Consider the following 15,976-nt stretch of genomic DNA (forward strand, 5'->3'; position numbering starts at 1 on the left):
GATTTTAGGGTATATATATTTTTTTTAAAACTGAGAACACATATTCACTTAAATACATTATCTTGTTGAAAAAGTAATTGATCAATTCAAGTTCAAGTTATACGTTTTAACAAATAATTGAATTATTTAATATAACATTATTTCAAATTTTCAATATTCAAGTACAATTAAATCAAACGATTCAAAAACAACGGAATTGAGCAAATTATGGACAGTCATTGATGTACAGGTATCAGTTGATTGACATTATTTATAAGGATGCAATAAAGGCCCTATCAGTGTTACCAGGAAGGAAAAGCTAAAAATAAAAGTGCATGTTGAACACACATGTGATAATGGTTCAATATTTAGATCGCACTATGAAAGTTTGAACAGTGCTTTGTAAATACGGGTGAAGCGGCGTCCTACAATCACAACTTGTATTTCTTGTTTCACACAGGTAAGATCTGCTTTACGTTTGCTTACATACAAGGGTTTGATAAAAATGAATATAGTTTATAAGAACACAAATGTATTGTTTAATATCTAAAGCTCTGATTAATCCGATGCACAAAATTATAGATCGCTGAAAATGCATCCAACAAAAAACAAAAAAAAATTGAACTTTGAACCCACATTCTCAAAGATGATATGTACAAGATGATTCATATTTCCATAAAAAGATATGTCTCAAAATTGTTTAATTGCATATAGATTGGTATATAAGGCAGAAACGGTTTCAGAGTCTTTATTACATGTAGCTGCGTCAAGAAGGATTGAAGGATATATGTTCATATAATTGTAGGTGCGAGTTTATACATGTTTTACATTTCTCATGTTGTTTGCATCTCAGTGCACTCTATATATGAAAGACTGTACTTGCACTCAGCGTTTGTATGGTGAATGTGGTTTAACAAAAAACTGTACTGTATACTGTAATTTTTTATTAATAATCAAATCATCGTAGCACTTTGTGTTGGCTCCTTCCAAAAACAGAATTTAATGAGACCTTATTTTTACGTGAAAAATATCATGGCAATGGGAAGGTCTTGTACCGCACATAAATGACTAAATTTAAAGCTTTTAACGAAACCCATAAGTTTGAAATGTTGACCAATAAATAATTTTTTCTGTTGTTCAGTATTTGTTTACGGTGGACACATGGACTATTTATTATATGGGTGCAAATTACTATAGACAAAAATGAATGTTACACCGTTTTATGTTTGGAAAGATGACAGTAAGTCAGTGTAAACAATTCCTTAATAGTATTAGTCAGCTCGATAAGATCATACAAACTGTCAAACTAAATTTTGTTTTTCTAGGGTTATTTCCGGTTATATATTTGTACAATCAAAAATGTAACATACGAGGCGACGGACCGGTAAAATGCTGTTAAAATTCATAGATCTTCACGGTGTCGGCGGTGTTGAAGGCTCACTGCAGCTTAGTCATGTATCAAATTTTGTGTACGCTTTTTAACGATGGTTATGTTAAGAATGTGATTAATAATTATAAACATTGCATTTGTTTATCCGGTCAATTAAGCCAAAACTTTCAATGCAAAATAATAATGTAAACATTATAAACAGTATCACGTTAATTCGCCTGGCGTGGACACCTGTATGCTTGTAATAATGACTTTGACATCGCTTTAAATAAAGTTCATTGATAATGTTCAGACAAATTAAAACTAAACCTGTGGACATTTTGTTTGCAAATTTTTTTTAAAGTTTACTTTGTTTACAATTGATGTATAAAATGCGGGGTGAATAAATTCAATCATTCGGTGAACACACCAAACGGTTTTCCCATTTCTAAACAATCAAATATGTAACATACATGGCGAGGGAACGTTTTGTAGTCGTTAAAATTCATAGATCTACTTCACGGTGTCGGTGGTGTTGAAGGCTGCTTAGAACGTTTTTAAACGATGGTTATGCTAAGTACATGTACGTGTTTAATATATAATTATGTTAAAATTTCTGAAATTCCTAAATTCATGAAGCATTTTCGTTGGTTTTTTCGTTGGCCCATAGGAATTATTTTTATTTACTTTGAGTATATCTAATTTTGAAAGGATACCGATTCTGCTGATGTAAATAGTCCATAACTTTTGTCTTTTACTAATTAACAATTTTTTTATTGTCAATGAGTCCATGACTCATTGACAATAAAAAAATTGTTAATTAGTAAAAGACACTTTCTCAGATAATTAGTTTGTATGGAAATTATTTGAGACTGCCATAACCAAAAATTCGGGCCGAGCAACTTTGAACAAAAATTGTTTTTATACTTCATAAAAATTAGTTTTTTAAAACATAAATTTGCCGATGTTTTTCAATCAGGATGGACGACGAGAAGGGGAGGAGGCTATCTTGAAATATCTTGACAAACTATTATTAAAACCAAATAATTATAATTTTTACTGTGGCGATCAGGAAGCCTTTTAAATATTTAAGGCATCTCATTCTACCTGCCATGACTAAACAATTTTTGTCGTACCCTGTTAACATGCCGATTGGACTCTTTATGTCTTTAATGTTCATAATTCTGGTTCTTCTTTTATTTCAGGTTCAGAAAAGTGTCTATCTTTGCAATAAAAATATGATAAAGTTCTACATTTTTACGATAATTTTGGTAGTATCTTTGGTGAAAGGAGATGACGTGGTTAATGCCGTTGAAGTCAAAACAACGTCAGGTTGGGTTAGAGGTTATGAGGAAAACTTTGACGATGGAAAAGTATTTAGATTTGTAAAAATACCGTTTGCCAAACCTCCAATCGGAGAGCTCCGTTTCAGGCCACCTCAGCCTATTGGAGAATGGGAAAAAGTTCAAGGAATTTCTGGAGCGAAATCACCGAGTTGTCCTCAGTGGTACTTTCCTTTTCCTGGATTTAATAGTTCACAGACAAAGGAAGATTGTCTGTATCTCAATATCTATGTTCCTGGTAAAATTTCGACAGCACGAAACCTTTCAGTGATGGTATGGATCCATGGGGGCGGCTTCATTTTTGGAGCTGCTAATCAGTACAAGCCACAACCAATGGTTTTAAAAGGGGACGTCATAGTCGTTACCATCAATTACAGACTTGGTCTCTTAGGCTTCTTTACAATGCATGATCCTCTGTTGTCGGGAAATTACGGAATAATGGACCAAATCGAGGCTCTCCGTTGGATTCATAACAACATTGCTTCTTTCGGTGGAAATCCGAACTCAGTGACCATCTTTGGGGAGTCAGCAGGTGGTATGGCTGTTAGTTTGCTAACTCTGATTCCATCCAACGAAGGTTTGTTTCAACGAGCTATATCTCAAAGTGGGGTTGTGTCCACCTATGCCGTTGCAAAGAAGGAATGGGAAATAAGAACAAAAGATCTTTTTTTAGAAAGAACAAATTGCAACGACAAAGGAGATGTGGCAGAAACTCTACATTGTTTACAAGAACTACCCGTTGAAAATATAACAAATGCTATGACAATGCTCGATATAACAGATTCCCAAAATGCGACTTTTCAAGCTGGGGGACTATATCCAGCTGCAGATGGCAAGCTAATAGATGAACAGATGGCTTATCCGAAATCTCCTGAAGATAAAAGCTATACATTTTTCCGCTCCCTGGATTTTATGTCCGGTACTCTAGACGGTGAAGGCAATATGCTGTACATGGGCTTGTCACCTGAAGTTCAAGAAAAATATAACTTTAATGTCACAGAAAAAATACCAAAAAGTGTTTTATGTGAGATGACAGCTCCTGTCTTTATCAATAACGCAGTGGGAAATGTTCCAGAATTAGTTCAAGAAATCTGTGATTTCTACACCACCACTGAAAGTATAGATGCCCAAAGTAATAAAGTCTGCGAGTTTTCTGGCGATTCGGCCTTCGTCGTGCCAAGCAACATAATGCTGTCAATTCACGCCAGAGACAATACACTGTCAAACACCTATCAATTTCTTGTAACCAAACCGAGTCCCTTGCCTTTTGGAGGAAATCCGCCATCTTGGTTAAAAGGAGCCGGACATGGAGATGACATACGTTTTTTCTTCGACTTTTCGGACATTCTGGAAATTCCGGAGGAAAAAAGGAAAGTAGTTGAGGAAGATCAAATCTTATCTGAAAAAATCATCAAATACTGGACTAACTTTGCAAAGTTTGGGTAAGATTTGTCTTCGTTTTAGATCTTTCAGATCCAAAAATTATTTTGCTTGTAGACCTTCGTTAACGAACATGGTTTATACATTTTTTTTCATGTATCTATAATATTTTACCATAAAATATAAGATTTCTAATTTAATCGGTAAAGATGAACGATAGAGGTTGACTTGCTTTTTGGACGACCTTTAATTGTATCTTACTTTTAATTTATCATAGATGTATTAGATTTATTATAGATTATTTTTTTCGTCACCTTTTAAGTAATCCAAATGGAGAGAGCATTCCAAAGTGGCCACCATATGACGCCAATAGCAAGCAATACATTATCCTCGATGAACCAATTAGAACAGGGGAAAATCTAAAGTCCGGAGCAACTGCTCTTCTTAGTAGAATATTGGAAAATGGCCGTCGTCGCTTAATTCGGGATGAGTTATAAAAGTTGGATGGAGTTGTTATGGAGTGACCAACATGCAGTTCTAAAGAATTGCGGGTATACATACAGTGCTTATTTTATGTTAGATTTGAATATAGATCAAAATTTTGTCCAATTTTTTTTTTACTTTATAAATAAAATATAATTGTAACAACGCTGTTTTAGACCTCTCTTTTCTCAGTATTTTGTTTGCTAATACATCTAGTATGACATTTAACCCTTGAAGTATAGTGTATATTGTCAGTAACTGAGAAGAAATGGGTATACATTAAGGTGGTATGGGACACTTCCATGTTGTGACGTATTGTTTATCGAAATAAACAATAAAATTAAGTGCAGTTATATTAGAAGTTTCTTTCTCAATATTGTCATTTAACAGCCTAGCGCAGTGAGTTAGAGGGTTTATTACGAATCTGTAAGTCATGAGTTCGAATCCCACTGTGGGTTTTACAATTTTTACCTTTCAAAATATTTTTAAAAGCTATTTTTTTTTTTGGTTAGATATTGTAAAGTTTGAAAATTCTAAACCGATGAAAGTATTTCAATTATAATGAACTTTAATCCACATTAATATCGACAGATGTCCCATACCACCTTTTTACATAATAATCTAAGTGTAAAGAATAGCGAAGTGGTCAATACGAATAACTAAGTGTTTTATAACTAACATGTAGTTATTATTCAAGTGGGTTTTTTGAATTCTTTTTTATTCTATGAATCTCTCTTTACTTGCTGTGTACTAAAGAACAAAAGGTTTCTCCAAAACGTTTGACAATATTCAATCGTTCGTGTCGCATTTAAGTGAGGTAAGTTAAAGTATCATATCGGAAGATGATTTATTTCACAAGACCAAATAAACACTCTTAATTTTTTTAAAAAATGATTTGTCTTTTTGCTGTTTACCTTTTTTGTGAATAAAAGTATAATTTAATTTAAGTTTACTTAGGTTATTATAACTACTTCATATTATTATTCACAAATTTTGTTTTAAAATTTGCAATTTTAATGCAAAATTCGTATAGTTTATAAACATAGGCTAAGTACCGATATCCGAACTCTCGGTAAATCCGTTTACTGGTCCTGAACCTGCAGAACAGTCCTTCTAGTTTTACCGGTACAGGATTATTAATAAAACTCATTAACTACCTTATCGGATGCTATCAATATTTTGTCAATCTTTATTCAATAAGTCTTTTTTTCATACAGTTGAAGGCTTTTCTTTACAGGTGTACTTTGTCAGCTATAGAGCGTTTTTCATCTATGTCTACAACACAGTAAAACAAATATTAAAAAAAAATATCATTAGGAAATGAAAATAAAAGATACTCAACATCAACATACATACAATGTACATATCAACAAAAGTGATGATAATTATACATATTTATCTTTCTATTTATCTATATTGTTGATTCTTTATCACTTCTAGGAGGTTTGGTGATAATGGCTATTTTTAGATTACATGAACCTCCTAAAAACAAAAAGCTCTCTATAAAAAAATAGTATTACTATGTAAAAACAAATGTCTAATCAAAATACTTTTATCTGAGGGTTTTACTGAATAAAAGTTTTATTTTAATGTAGATCTAAGGGATAATTTGTTGTTTAAAATCATTTTTATATAAACCATATACCATTTTCAGTAACTCTCACGACAATCGTTCAATATTTGAACAAAGTAAAGAAATTTTATTACATGTCATATTAATGCAAAAGTTATATATATATACATATATGTATGTATGTATGTATGTATGTATGTATGTATGTATGTATGTATGTATGTATGTATGTATGTATGCTAAACGTACCTTTGACTTTCTTTACAAAGTCCTTTACTTCGTCCTTCATCTTCGAGCCCAGATCTTTGGCCATGTCTTTCACTTTCTTCACATTCTCATTGCTGAACAACTTGGCTGCTGATGTGGTCATACACAGCTGACATAGCACCAATACAATCAGTAAACATGTAATGGGTTTCATGGTAAGTAATGTAAAGAAGCTTCGAACTCGATCCGCTCTCTTTAAGGTGTTTACAACGCATTCCTTTTCTTGATCCTATTTATACACATAGAGCAACTGCTGGTACAATATACATGTAGATTGCGATCATTCGCGTATAGATAAAATTCTTATTTCTGTCAACAGCTTTTGTTTTTGGCGCGCCCAAAAAAATAAAAAATAAAAATTTCCATTGACTGAAGATTAATATCTATCCGTCCAGAATTCGGCACTTTAACATTTTCATCCTGACGTTTTCAAGGGTATGGCTATATTTGAAATATATGGATTTTTTTTCACAAAAATATATAATATATTGCCAAATCGCTACTATTACATGTACTTATTGGCTAGGTTTGTAACTGACCGTTTACGGAATATGTCGGGAGGTTGAATTAAGTCCATACCTTCTATTAACACTAACGAACATACATATTTCCATTTATATAGAGAGTCAAAAATAAACCTTCACTGTAATACAGTGTAATTGTTTGAACAAGGTTTACTTTGTATCAAAACACAAAAGGATTGGGTAGAAACTTTGCCATCCAATTCCCCCTCTTCCATTTGAAATATCTGTGGCGTAGATTTCCATTCGCTAACCGTAGTTTTTTACCATATGCATCTTTTAATATATATTACAAGTTTACACGTGTACACAGAATGTCAATGAACCTATTAGTTGTAAAACATGTATTTGGGAGGTATCTTATAAGAAATACATTGAATTTGCTTAAAATAAACCTTTAATAAAAAATTTTGTGGTTTTTTTTACTCTTTTGTTGCACCTTATTCTAATCAAATAGTTTTCTAAATCTGTACTGAAAATAGTTGAAAGATGTTCATACAAAATAAACTTGTTTTACAAAATCAAATATACGAAAATTCAAAACATATTTAGGCCCACTGAAATCAATTAGTTTTTTTTTTAAGTTTTTTTAACCAACCTGCTGCCATTTAAGTCCTTAATATCTAACGGAGGATTTCATGCATTCGTTTTTGTTTCATATGAAAGATACCTACTGTGGAATCATCATTATTCGTGCGGGTCAATATCCGTTGGTAGCTAAAATTTTCTTGGTTCGTGGAGACGAAGTCTCGTTGGTAGCAAGTGAATATGAGACATATGCTTGCTTATACCTTCGTGGGGATGTAAATTCGTCGGCAAGGGTTATCAAATGAAAGAATGGTCCACCACGAACAATGATGTTTCCGCAATTTAACTGGGAGGACCCACTCTAGTTTCTAAGGTGCCATGCTGTTATCAGGCGAGGATAAAAACCACAGTGAATGGAACTTCGTCCAATACATGTTAACACAAAGTTAAGGTGCAATTATATATAATCATAGGATAAAATGTTGTCTGTTCTCGTTAAAACGGTATATAGCTGGGTTAAATTTAAAAAAAATTGTTTTATATTTTTAAAATCATTAAACATTATTCATATTATCCCGAATTTTCCTTGTGTTTTTTTTACCGATCCTTTGTGACTTTCTGTAAATTTTGACGGTAAATGTAGTTCTGAGATAAGGCAGCAAATTACTTTCCCCATGCTGTCTTCCCAAAGAAAATAAAAAACAATTGATTTAATCAACCAAGTGATTTTTTTTATTTTCTAATGAATGATGACATGATTCGACATGAAATTAAAATTCTACCAATGAATGCAAATTAAAAAAAAAAAAGACAAAAAATTTTGTGTATCAATACAAAAAACAGATTGATGACATTCTATATGATCACGTGATCTCACAAGACTTCTCAAACTCCATACAAACACTAACGCTGCACTATGATCTACAAGTCTACCTGTACAATAATTGATTTACTTCAGCCAATTCTTACTTCAGGTCAATTTTCAGATCTTTTTTTTTTCTTTTATGAAATAATTCAATTCTGGTCCCAACCAATTTGACACCCCATGATTTGACCTCTATTACAGTTAGCATGCACGCGAGTACTATGTCTTTCAGTAAGAATTGACCCAAAACACGAAACACTTTTTTTCCCTCTAGTGACAATAACCTTCATTAAAACAAGAATTATAAAAGACATACATATGAAACCATGATGAATTTTCTACACTCAAGTCCGTAACAACATATGTATGGACTGTAACAAAAAGCATTTGCATGGTTGTTGCACATATACAGTCTTGAACAAAAACAAAATGGAAGACTGTTGTTTTTTGGACCTTTTAATCGCGTTCTCCTCTCCACACAAACAGTGCTACTTCAGTGATGTGATTAAATATACAGACTTTTGTTGTAGTTATTGTTTGTTTGCTTTCTATTCCCTGAGAATTTCTAATGGGTAAGCAGTCTAAAGCATTGATGTTTTTCTGTTAACTACTGTTAAGTTATAAAACACTAGCCATTGCTAAAAACTAAAAATTCTTCAACATGTTAATATCATTAATGTACATATATCTTATCTTCCACTTATTTCAAGTGCCTTTCATATAGTATAGGTCTAAAAGATACGCATAACAAAATAAAAAAAAACTAAGTCAAACTACAATATATCAATTACTTAATCATATGCTGTAATATTTTAAAATTCCTCAATACATGTAACAAGTTTATAAACAAAGTGATAAAATCTTTAATGCTCTTGGAACATTTGTAAATATTTGAAAAGGGATAAAAATGGATATTATAGATATATTTGTGTTTATAACAACAAGAAATGGCAAATTCAAATAAAAAAAAATTGCTATGCATGTACAAAAAAAATTTAAGGTGTAGTTTTAAAAGATTAAATGTAGATCAAAGTTTTAAAAAATACGATAAAAGTTAATAAACTAAATAGACACAATCAAAGTAGGTTCGGTTCGATTTTTCTGGATTTAGATTATTTATAGGCATTTAAAAATCCTCAATTTTTTAAACTGTATGCTAATTTTGGTAAATTTAAGCGTGCGTATAAATCAGAAGTATCCATCAGTGCTTAACTATTACGAGAAAAAAGCAATTTGTTGATATTTTCTTCATAAAAACGGCACTGAAAAAGGATCCATTCTCTATAGCTTAAGTGCACTTAATTAATCTTTAATTAATTCAACTTACTTTAAAAACAAAATATACAAAAAATAAGGACTATGGAGCAGAAACAAGATAATACAATAACGCACTAAATACAACATAATACACATGTCATCTATGATCAATAATTCATTTTATGGAAGAAGAAAGAAAACTTATTACGTCATTCGATCTTCAACAAAGATTTTTTTTACCAAAAAGGCAAAAATTTAGTAGGAAAAAACTCACAAAAATACTTGTGTTGCAAATGATAATGGAGTTAGGAAAACTGAAACTTGATACATGATCATCACAGTTTTTCAAAAACGCTTTACGTTATCTTTCCAAACGCCAAAACGTTACCGAGGAAAAATTTACGTTGGAACATAAGCCCGTAACAGGGGCTGAATATTTTTAAAACACAAAAACAAAACGTTGGATAATTTTCTTTCCCAACACCTTAAAAGTGAAACGCTCATTAGTTTTCACCTTTTACCAATGCAACAGATTTAACTTAAAGTGGTAAAAAGTGGTTTTAAGGAAACCATCATTTATCATTTGTTGAAATAGACTTAATAAACTAAAAAATATCCTTAATTATTTTTCGAAATAAAACGTTTCCAATAGTAAGTGTGTTTTTTCGTTTTTGTTTTGTTTTGCTTTGTTTTGTTTTGTTTTAATTTTTTGTCACTGGCACCTTAAAATTACTAGTATTGCATTATGCAATGTTTTGCGTTAATATATCACATTGTATATATTATTTAAACACAATAAATTAAATGCGAATTAATGCGATTAAACGCAAAGTTTTTTGCATTTATTCGCAGCAATTACTGCATTTCCTTTTTTTTAACCAACCCGCCGCCATATAAGTTCTTAATGTCTAATGGAGGATAATATGCACTTTTTTCATATTAATCAAGATAATGTATATTAATGAACCTATAGCTGGGAGGATCTAATCTATAGTATCAAAAATGCTTCGGTGTAATCTCTCAAGGATAAAAAACAGTGAATGGATCTTCGTCCATCTCATTGTAACATGTGCTAGGGTGGAACACGTATTATCATACGATATAAAGCTGTTTTTGCTCGGGTTAAAGTAGTATTTAGCTTGGTAATATTTAAAGTCTTTGGTTTTATATTTTCAAAATAATTTAACAATGTTCATATTACCCCGAATTTTTCCTATGCTGATTTCATATTTTCAAAATCAATTAACAATGTTCATGTCATATAACCCCGAATTTTCATATGCTTTTTCTGGACCTTTAAGACTTTCTGTAAATATATATTTGAAAGTAAATGTAGCTCTGAAATAAGGCAGAAAATGCTGTTCTCATGTTTTCTTCCAAAAGAAACAATTGATTATATAATTGAGTGATTTTTTTCTGGAAACACTGGTACTTTATGTACTTTATATACACGCATGTTCAAGATGGTATATGTGTATTTTTATGAGATTTAAACAACTCTTGAATTTTAGGGCAAAAATTGAAAGAAACTGTACCTTCTTATTAATAAATGCTATGAAATTCTTACACTATACACAAATCCACTGATTTTTTTTTTCATTATAGAGTATTATTATAGAGTAGAATCTGATAGCTTTACACGTAATTTTCCTTCCTATCATGTTCATCATCGATATCTTATTCAAAAATGAACTTATAAATATGCTATACATAAATGTATTTTACAAATATCTAGTGAAAATGTGTTGCACGGTCAAAATTAATATGACCTTGGTAAATAAATTAAACAGCGTTATTAAATAATAAATTCATTAAAATTTCAAGTTATACATTTTATTAAGTAACTGAATTATTTTCAATATTCAAGCACAGTGAAATAAAATGATGCATAATCAAAGGATTTAAGCAAACACTTAGACAGTCATTTGTGTGATAATACAGTCCGTTGAATGATAATATCTACAAGGATCGGCCTGGTATGTATTAACAGGAACCAAAAGATAAAAGAAAGTGCATGTTGAACACACATGTGATAATGGTTCAATATTTAGATCGCAATATGAAAGTTTGAACAGTGCTTTGTAAATAAAGGTAGAAGCGGTGTCCTACATACCCAACTTGTATTGGTTGCTTCACACAGGTAAATTCAAGGCAAGATCTACTTTACTTTTGCTGAAAAACATGGATTTGATAAAAATGAATCTAGTTTCTAAGAACATAAATGTATTGTTTAATATCTAAAGCTCTGATTAATCTGATAAAGAAAATGAAAGATCGCATAAAACGCACTCAAGCTACAAAAGCAAAAAAACTGGTAAGGCAGATTTACCCAATTTGAACATTGGACACACATGCTCAAAAATGATATGACACTGTACAAGATGATTCATTTTTTCATAAATAGATATGTCTCAAAATTGTTTAATTGCAGATTGATTGCTATACTCTATAGCACTCTATTAATAAGATAAGGTTAGAATATAATGTTTGCATATCTCAATTCATGCGGTAATATTCAATCAAATGATAGCACAAAACGACCTATCATAATTGCTGGATTAAAACTTATTACATTGTACATGTCCTTCCACATGCAATGCACTGTAGTAATAAAAAAAAACGATGGGTTTGGATGATATTGTAAAACAAATCTACACTGTTGGTTGCGGTAACAATAGATACATTCAACATAATTTTAACTAAATGTTGTTATAAGTTTTTCCTTATTTTAGTTTTGCTGCATTTAACTTTGAGTTTTGATAAAATTTCTGTATACATTTAAATGGAATACCAAAAGTTTTTCGTTTTTATATACAAAAATATCATTTATTTAGTAAATGTTCGCCCCTCGACTCATCCGGAGATGTTATCGAAATATAGATACTTTTTAGCACGTCCATACTAAAGCTGTTGACAGCATCAAACATTTTTATCGACACAAGTGATTGAATCTGAAACCGGTTGCGCTATCTATTTGTATAAATAGGGCTATGGAAAGGACTGTTTTGTCCATTTCAAAGAGAGCAAATAGAATTTTACATACTATTACGAAAACATGAAACCGATTACTTGTGTGCTGATTGTATTGGTGCTATGTCAGCTGTGTATGACCACACCAGCAGTCAAGCTGTTCAGCGATGAGAATGTGAAGAAAGTGAAAGACATGGCCAAAAGTTTTGGTTCTAAAATGAAGGATGAAGCAAAAGAGTTTGTAAGGATAGTCAAAGGTACGTTTCACTAGTTAAAATATTGTACTTTAATTTTATGACGATGCGAGGGCCTTTGCTTGCATTAACAATTTTTTCAGTATAACTTAATACGATATCGGATTTATACTATTTCCTAAAGTGTATGAACTCTTTTATAAGTACCGATGAATAGTTTGAATTTTGTTGACTTAAAATCTACTAACGCTTTGTAAGGATATATTTCAATGAATTTTATTGGTAATTTATAACGATTGCGTTTAACAATTCTTGAGACGTTCGTTCTTGAACGCCCTGATGTTGAACCAACACAAATTCTAATGATTCTACTGTGTGTGTTGAGGTCTATGTGATGCTTTAAATTGTTTAGCAATTATTTTTTCTGTTTTAGATATAGAAGCCGACAAACGCTCTATTGCTGAATGTATAGGGAGAGACCTACCCTTCCTGTGTTTCATTTTATTAAATATCGTTCAGAAAGCAGAACACAAGTTGTTTTCATTGATTTATTGTAAAGAAAAGGTATAATTTTGTAACAGAAGCAATTTGACAAGTACACATGAATCCGTCTCCGCAATATTGTTCGTTCTCACCGCATTTCATTAAGAGTTTGGTTAATCAGGTAAAATGTGCAAGCATGCAAATTAATATAAAACTCCGGAAAGAATACGACATATAAATTATATAACTGTAATGACTACACTTATTGACTAGTGGAATATAAATACCGATAATCATATCATAAAGTAGTCATGATGATGTCATACTAGAACGAGTTTTCACCAAAGGTTTGAGTCAAAAGATCGCCAGGGTAATATAGTTAATAGTTTACCGTTCTTCTAAGATGAATGGTTTCAATTTAATTTTAATCACTAGCCTTGCTGGAAGACCAGCTGTTATATTAATTCTAAAAAATAAACGAATAAGGGTTTAAGATTCGTAGATTCTCAGTTTAAAGATCCATAAAATGTTCGTATTTTCTTCAAATTGAATTAATTCAACTCATTTTAAAAAACAAAATAAACAAAAATAAGGACTATGAAGCGAAAACAAGATAATGCAATAACGTACTAAACACAAGATAATACACATGTAATCTATGATCAATAATTCGTTTTATAGAAGAAGCAAACTTATTACGGCATCCAGTCTTCAACAAAGTTTTTTTTTAACCAAAAAGGCAAATCTTTAGTAGGAAAAAAACTCACGAAAATAACTCGAGTTGTAAATGATAATGGAGTTAGGGAAACTGAAATTTGATACACGATCTTCACAGTCTTTCAAAAAACGCTTTACGTTATCTTTCCAAACGCCATAACGTTACCGAGGAAAACATTATGTTGGATCTTAATCACGTAACAGTGGCTGAATATTTTTAAAACACGAAAACAACAAGTTGGATAATTGCCTTTCCCACCATCTTTAAAATATATAGTTATTATGAAAATCTAAATAGTTATCACCTTTTAATTACCAAAGCAAAAGTTAACTTTTAGTGGTAAAAACGGGTTTTGAGCATTAAACATTTGTTGAAATAAACTGAATGAACTTAAAAAATATCCTAACTTATTTTTCGAAATAATATGTTTCTAATGGTCAAAGGTTTTTTAGTCACTGTCACTAAAATTGCTTTTCATTTACCAGGGCTGGGTGTAAAATTGATATATTTTCAAGAAAAACAATAAATTTTGAATGATATGAAATGTTTTAAATTAACTTCCTTAAATGTACATAATGCTTTTTAGATTAAAATTAATTCTATAAACCAACCTGCCGCCATATAATTCCCTAATGTCTAATGAAGGATACTATGAACTTTTTTCATATTAATCAAGATACAGTAGATTAATGAACCTATATATAACTGGGAGGAGCCATTCTATACATGTCGTATCAAATATACCACGGTGTAATCTCGCAAGGATAAAAACCAGTGAATGGATCTTCATCCATCTCATGGTAACATGTGCTAGGTTGGAACTATATATATGTAGATACACGTATTATCATACGATATAAAGTTGTTTTGCTCTGGTTAAAGTAATATTTATCTTGGTCATATTTAAAGTCTTTTATTTTACATTTTCAAAATAATTAACAGCGTTCATATTACCCCGATTTTTCCTATGCTTTTTTCTGGTCATTTAACGCTTTTTGTAAATATATATATTTGACAGTAAATGTAGCTCTGAAATAAGGCAGCAAAATGCTGTTCCTATGTTGTCTTCCCAAAGAAACAAACAAACAATTGATTTTATAACCGAGTGATTTTTTATGTTCTAAAGAATTATTAAATGAAATGAGATCAAACGAAAATTCTGTCAATGAATGCATATTTTTTAAAGAGATAAAAAAATCAATAGAAAAAAATTAATAAATGACATTTTAGATGATCACGTGATCATTTAAAGGACTTCTCAAACTCCATACAAACACTAACGCTGCACTATGATCTACAAGTCTACCTGTACAATAATTAATTTACTTCAGTCTATTCTTACTTCAGATCAAATTTCAGATATTTTTTTCTTTTGTGAAATAATTCAATTACTATAACCCAAGTGTAAAATTAATGGGGCTGGATATATTTATGAAACAAAATCAACCTGTAAGATAGATGTCTTTCCCACTGTGTTAAGAATTCATTGCGGATATGAAAAGCCACAAAGTTTCCACATTTTTAACAAAGCAATAATTTTGAATTCTAGAGTACACGTTGTTTAAAACGGGTTTAAAAAACATTTAACATTTTAAAGAACTGAATACAATATGTAACCTATAATAATTTTACTTATTTTTGTTAAATGCCTATCTGCCCCTAAAATTGTTTATAATTTAAAAACGTATAATCTTCTTTAGGGTATATTTTTTTTTAAACTGAGAACACATATTCACTTATATACAATATCTTGTTGAAAAAGTAATTGATCAATTCAAGTTCAAGTTATAGGTTTTAACAAATAATTGAATTATTTAATATAATATTATTTCAAATTTTCAATATTCAAGCACACTTGAATCAAACGACACAAAAACAACGAATTTGAGCATATTATGGACAGTCATTGATGTTGAGGTATCAGTTGATTGACATTATTTATAAGGATGCAATATAGGCCCTATCAGTGTTAACAGGAAGGAAAAGCTAAAAATAAAAGTGCATGTTGAACACATGTGATAACGGTTCAATATTTAGATCGCACTA

At 30.9% G+C, this 15,976-nt stretch overlaps 1 protein-coding gene and 1 long non-coding RNA gene across 2 annotated transcripts; one reads left to right on the top strand and one right to left on the bottom strand.

The window, feature by feature from the left end:
• The first annotated feature begins 1,194 nt into the window (after nt 1-1,194).
• Nucleotides 1,195-4,719, top strand: LOC117683537 (carboxylesterase 1C-like). The gene is made up of 3 exons (XM_034452932.2): nt 1,195-1,219; nt 2,554-4,133; nt 4,394-4,719. Exons 1-3 carry the CDS (start codon nt 1,202-1,204, stop codon nt 4,566-4,568), a joined length of 1,773 nt encoding a protein of 590 aa, XP_034308823.2. The 5' UTR covers nt 1,195-1,201; the 3' UTR covers nt 4,569-4,719.
• Nucleotides 4,720-5,729: 1,010 nt separating this feature from the next.
• Nucleotides 5,730-7,109, bottom strand: LOC117683541 (uncharacterized). The gene is made up of 2 exons (XR_004597548.2): nt 6,377-7,109; nt 5,730-5,829 (listed from the first exon to the last, which is right to left on the bottom strand). It is a non-coding gene; the product is annotated as an uncharacterized lncRNA (long non-coding RNA).
• Between the last annotated feature and the right edge of the window lie 8,867 nt (nt 7,110-15,976).

Source organism: Magallana gigas, chromosome 10 (genome assembly GCF_963853765.1).
Source record: "Magallana gigas chromosome 10, xbMagGiga1.1, whole genome shotgun sequence".
Lineage (NCBI taxonomy): Eukaryota > Metazoa > Mollusca > Bivalvia > Ostreida > Ostreidae > Magallana > Magallana gigas.